General features: G+C 37.8%; 1 protein-coding gene across 2 annotated transcripts in view; it reads left to right on the plus strand.

Moving 5' to 3' along the window:
- paplna (papilin a, proteoglycan-like sulfated glycoprotein) overlaps positions 1 to 5,209 on the plus strand; it is a 33,671-nt gene extending 28,462 nt beyond the window's left edge. For both annotated transcript variants that reach the window (XM_078277467.1, XM_078277468.1), the window contains 4 exons: positions 1,596 to 1,723; positions 2,959 to 3,067; positions 3,598 to 3,773; positions 4,166 to 5,209. In XM_078277467.1, coding sequence (XP_078133593.1) covers positions 1,596 to 1,723; positions 2,959 to 3,067; positions 3,598 to 3,773; positions 4,166 to 4,326 — 574 coding nt within the window. In that variant the 3' untranslated portion in view covers positions 4,327 to 5,209. The remainder of the gene's footprint in view (positions 1 to 1,595; positions 1,724 to 2,958; positions 3,068 to 3,597; positions 3,774 to 4,165) is intronic.
- Positions 5,210 to 6,014: the final 805 nt, after the last annotated feature.

The raw sequence follows: 6,014 nt of genomic DNA on the forward strand, positions 1-6,014 counted from the left end.
AGGGCTGCAGCTAACGATTATTTTAATAATCGATTAATCTGTCGATTATTTTTTCGATTAATCGATGAATCGGATAAAAAAACAAAAAAATTTAAATACATACTTACATACATACTTGTACATACATACATACTTGTTTTAGTTAATAGTTGTGTAAAGGTAAGAGCAGATACACACACACACACACACACACACACACACACACACACACACACACACACACACACATTCACTTTGTTCATTAAACAGTTACCATCATTGTAGTAAGTGCAAGTTAAACCATTTGTACACCACATTTTAAACACAGCTTAAGATGACCAAGTGCTATAAAGAACTTTAAAATGAAATTAAAAAGTACAACACACACAAATATGTTGTCAGCAATAACTGATATGGGACAAAGCACAAGAATATATACATGACAATAGATTGAAAAATGAATGGGCCAAAAAAGGCGAGTGAATAAAAACGTGTCTTTAGTCTTGCCTGCTTTACTACTGTTATTAACGAGCTAACGCTAGCTTGTCATGCTAGTCAAGCTGGATAAGGAGTAAACAGCACACCAGCACCAGAAGAGCTACTGGAGGGACGTTACGTTCCTCACTTCAAAACGGAACAAAAGTAGGATTGTGTAGTGACTTCACCCTGCTGTTGAACTCCCGTCCTCCTCATCACGGACTCCAACATGTTTACGTTTTAGGTGCTGAATCATCACCGTGGTGCGCCCATCGATTCGTTGTTGCAGCCCTATAATTATCACACTGCTCTACTAATGTATACACAGTATCTGATGAATATCTGATTGTGTTTCTAAGCAAAAGTCCATAGAAAAGAAAAAGTGGATTTTTTTTTTTTATGTAGAAGATGTTCTATTTGGCAATGAAATGATCTTGTAACCGGAAAAATTACAATTAAGTTGTAACATATTCTTATTCTAAGTACATTTTGCTGATAATACTTTCGTACCTTTACTTAAGCAAGGTTTTGAATGCCCGGACTTTTACTTGTAATGTAGCGGGCCTATTTTCAGAGTGTGTTATTGCTACTTTTACTTACTAAGTAAAGGATCTCAATACACTCAGTGCTGCATCACTGTACATGCAGACGTATTGTGCTGCTAAACTGTGAAGATGACCCTCCCTGTTCTGGTCAGCAGTGTGAACAGGTGTGTTGACTCCAAGGGTGTAACTTTGGTTTGAGAAGCGGCAGGGACCCAAAACCGGGGGTCTGGGGGGGGGTCCTCTGCCAGAAAAATGTTTTCTATTTGAATCCCATTTCCTGCATTTCTACATACTTTTAAGGACTATGATGATACACAATCCAGGAAATAATTAAGTTGGTCATAATAACATCTGCCAGAAAGTATAGTAGGCCTACTAAACTGTGTATAAGAAAAAGAGGTCTTACTTTCTTCATTGTTTATATAGGGGCCGATAGCCAAGACTTGAGAGAATCATTTTATATAGTCAAAAATGTTCACAATTTGAAAGTGGGGTAGACACAAACGGGATTTTGAAAAGTGGGGGGGGGGGGGACATGTCCCCCTTGTCCCCAGTGAAAATTACACCTCAGGTTGACTCTCTGCTGTGTTGCAGGTATAGCCAACATTCAGACGGCACTCTGACCATCGGCTCTGTGAAGTCTGCAGACTCTGGCGTGTACACATGTACCGCCTCCTCTCAGCAGCAGCTGGAGCAGAGACAGCTGCAGCTCAGAGTCCAAGGTCAGTTCCATGATTTCAAGCTGAACACATAACATGCAGTTTGCAACATGATCATGAGCAGAGTTGTAATGTAAAGAAGTACAAATAAGTTAAGTTGGATTATCACATATCTGTCCTTTACTTCGTGATTTATATTTCTGGAATTTTTTACTTTTACTCCACTACATTTACTAAATAAAATGTATACTTTTACTCCAATACATTTTGCCTAAGCATCTCCGTTACTCGTGACAAAGATGATGTTACACACCCGTGGCCATATTTACAAGAAATGTTTTCGTACGTTGGAGTGAAAGATTTTTCCTCACGAAAAAAAAATGAGTGGGGCGGGGTGCGGTGCGCGGTCACGGAAGGCTTGTATCACATGGACGCGCCGACAGTGTTGATATATATATATATATATATATATATATATATATATATATATATATATATATATATATATATAAAAGCTATAGCTTTAAAGGAACACTTTAGCTTATTCCCCATATCCCCCAGAGTTAGATAAGTCCATATATACCCTTCTCATCTCCGTGTGTGTCGTAACTCTGTCTGACGCCCCCACTGCTAGCCTAGCTTAGCACAGATCCTGGAGGTAACCGGCTCCATCTAGCCTACTGCTCCCAATAAGTGACAAAATAACGCCAACATTTTCTTATTTACATGTTGTGATTTGTATAGTTACAGCTTGTACAAATAACAAGGTCATAAGAGACACAGCCGTCTTCTAACCGTATACATACTGGGAACTACAGATGAAAAATAGCCTTTTGGCTAATTCTGGCTTTTTTAACCCAGGGGAAATCATGTGTTTTATTAATTTGCGCTGTCCCCTTCCATAAATAAACTAAACTCAAACTCAAGAGTAACAACGGTGCTTTTCAGGTGTTGCGCTAATCACTCCGCCCAAGTACATTTAATATCAGAAAATTACTTTAGAAACTTAAGTACAGTAAATATCAGATACTTTAAGACTTTTACTCAAGTTTTAAAGGTGACTTTAAGTCATTTTCTGGTTAGATACTTGTGCTTTTACTCAAGGATTGCTTTCAAGTACTTTATAAGAGACTGATCATGAGTACTCTGTTGGCGTCTATCGATGTTGTAATTTCACTTAAGCTCCAGCAGAGGTCAGTGTATGTGAGTGGCATGAGAATAGACAGTGGGGGGTTCATGAGGGTGTAAGGACTTTTAGGCTGAAAAACAAATGATTTTGTCCTGGTTTTCTTATCCAGCCGACCTGAAGATCACCACAGCTCCCAATAACATCCAGGTGTCTGAAGGCAGCACAGCTATGCTCCCCTGTGTGGTGTCAGGAGACAACGTCAACATCGGCTGGTCCAGGTGATCATTGTTTGGGGGGGGGAGGGGTAAACATTTTTAATTCAAGTGATCATTTATTGAATTATAAAGCTCAATTTTTATCCTACTTTTTATCCTCGATGCTGACAGGAAGGAACTGCACTTTTGGAGTCAGATATCTAACCATTGTAAAAGTGACACAGACAAAATAATGAAAGGACATTAGTAAACTAAAAGGGTTTTTTATTTGAAAAGATATTCAGGTGATATGTGTCTTCCAAAATAAAATAAAAAAGGGAATTGGAAGTTTTTAACGGAATTTGTTTTCAAAAACATGATCACAAAGTTCACAACTCATAAATCCAGTTGTAAACACACAAGCTCAAACTTGCAATACGTTATATCATCTGCTGTGGAGTTAAAATCATTCAGAAGAAACAGAAACTATACTGCATTTTCTTACGTACAGAAAAAATGTCTTTGATAAGGTATAAGTAGTCCTTTTCCTGAGTTGAGTTTTGTAAAAAATAAGGACACAAAGCCTTAACTGGCTGTCTCCTCTTTGACTACAGGAATGGCGTTCCAGTGCGTCCAGACGGCCGTACCATCCTGATGTCCTCTGACGGCAGCCTGATCCTGAATAACGTAAAGCCTTCAGACGAGGGCACTTACACCTGCAACGCTTACACTGGCATCTACTCTGTGAGCGCCACGGCTGAAGTTCGAGTCACTAAAGACACACAACAAGGTGAGGATAACATTCAGGTTTTACGCACGCATTTGCAACGTAGTACCCATTTGAAAAAAGAATCATTGTTTGAGCCGGGAAACAAAATTTGCTAATGTTTTTTTATTGTTTCATTTCATTATTCTGACTTCTACTATTTGAATCACTGAATAAAAATGTGAGATATGGGCGACAATTTAGAGATGTGGAACCAGCCTGATGAGGCCGATGTTTTTTAGGATGTTTGAACAAAAAACTAATCTTTTTCAGACAATACAACGTAAAAAAACCCCCCCTCAATTTTCATAAGCTAATGGGGATGTTAATAAACAAACAAACCACACAATGTTCTGTGTATTGAACTGATTTTATGTGTCACTAAAAAGAGGAAATGTCTTTCAACTGTGCTGCAGGTGATGACGTGCCTCCGGAGTGCGTGGACCAGCCGGAGCTCGCCAACTGCGAGCTGATAGTATATGCCCGACTTTGCTCCAACTCGTACTACTCCAGCTTCTGCTGTGCCAGCTGTACCAGGCACTCACAGAACAAGGACAGGTTTGGTCGGCTAGGCTGAAGCCGCAGAGGGTTTAAAAACTGTGGGATGGTCGGGAGAGGGGGGGAGAGTGTTTGAAATGTTTCAAAAGCTGTTTTTGGAGGACTGCATTTAAAAAAATAAATAAAAATACACTGAACTTTTGCCAAAAGGACTCCAAACACTCATATCTGACCAGGTTGTGCAGAATCACAATTAGGGCTGTGCAATTAGTCAAATTGTAATTGCGAAAAAAAAGGGGAATGCCACAGTTCAAGGTGTTTTCTCTGTTGATTTGTTGAACTGTTTTACTGTTTTTTTTTTAAGTTCAGTAATTGCAGCATCTTTCCAAAAGTCAACGTGTAATTGTTTTAAATAATCAAGACTTCAGTATTGACCAAAACTATCGTGATTATGATTTTTTTCTATAATCGAGCAGCCCTAATCACAATTCAAGACTGAAATTAAAAAACGGGGCAGATTACTGTGGATGTAGTTAACTCTGTGAACCTGGAGTTCAGGGAGTCTGTTTGTACACAGCTGCAGTAAACACTGAATATGGAAACATTAAACAGGTGCCTAAAAATAATACCTACTATGTAAACCTTGAATGTGATGAAGCAAAAGTCAAAGTTTTTTTTATCGTTCTTCCTCTGCCACGTCTTTTAAATAACTTATTTAGTCTTTGGACCGACTCTACATGTTCTCTGTTTTCTAGAGGATGATTTTACTTTCAGGTCATTAAAAGGATTTAACTATTAAATCCAGTGAAATGATTCCATCTCTGCTGTACTATTTTGACCACTGTTCTTTTTTTTTTTAAATCAATATTTTTTGGCATTTCACTGATAAAGCGTTGTATTTTCTCTTTGTTTGGTTTATTTTTATGTAATTATTTGATAATAAAAGTAATATTTTGATAAAAGCTCCTGGTGGTTTGAATCACTGTGTGACTTGGTGTTCCAGTTTGTACCACGGGGGGGGGGCTCGGCTCGTTCAGCAGCTTGATACTGGACTTTTTCTTTCTATCTAGTAACCAAGGATGGAATGTAACTTAGTACATTTACTCAAAATACTGTACTTAAGAACACATTTCAGGTACTTGTCTTTTCTTTTCATGCCACTCTCTACTTCTACTCCGTTACATTTCAGAGAGAAATATTGTACTTTTTACTCCACTACATTCATCTGAAAGTTTTAGTTACTTTACAAATGAAGATTTTTGCACACAAACACATGTAGTTTATAAAATCTGATGTTTTATTATGAATTAAAGTACCCAACAATATAACGGCCTACATATACACCTGAAATGATCAGACCATTAATCACTTAGTTGATTGACAGAACTGTTTGGATCGTTTCCAGTTTCTAAAATGTGAGGATTTTTCTGCATTGAGTACTTTTACTTTTAATACTTTAAGTACGTTTTCCTGATGACACTTACATACTTTCACCTAAGTAGCATGTCCAATGCAGTATAAGATTAGGGGAGAAAATGCAGAGGGATGAGATCAGAGGAGAAGAGCGAAGAGAAGATACATCAATGAGAAATATATGTAAAGAAAATAAAGAAAGGGATGAGATGAAAGGAGAGAAGAGTAATTAGGACATAAGAGAAACAAATTGATGAAAATGAGATAAATCTGGGGATCAGATAAAGAGAGAAAAGACAAAAGAAGTGTGGTATTAGTACTTTTACTTAAGTAACTAACTTGCTAAGTACATGA

This window comes from Sander vitreus, chromosome 20, assembly GCF_031162955.1.
Source record: "Sander vitreus isolate 19-12246 chromosome 20, sanVit1, whole genome shotgun sequence".
NCBI classification, from domain to species: domain Eukaryota; kingdom Metazoa; phylum Chordata; class Actinopteri; order Perciformes; family Percidae; genus Sander; species Sander vitreus.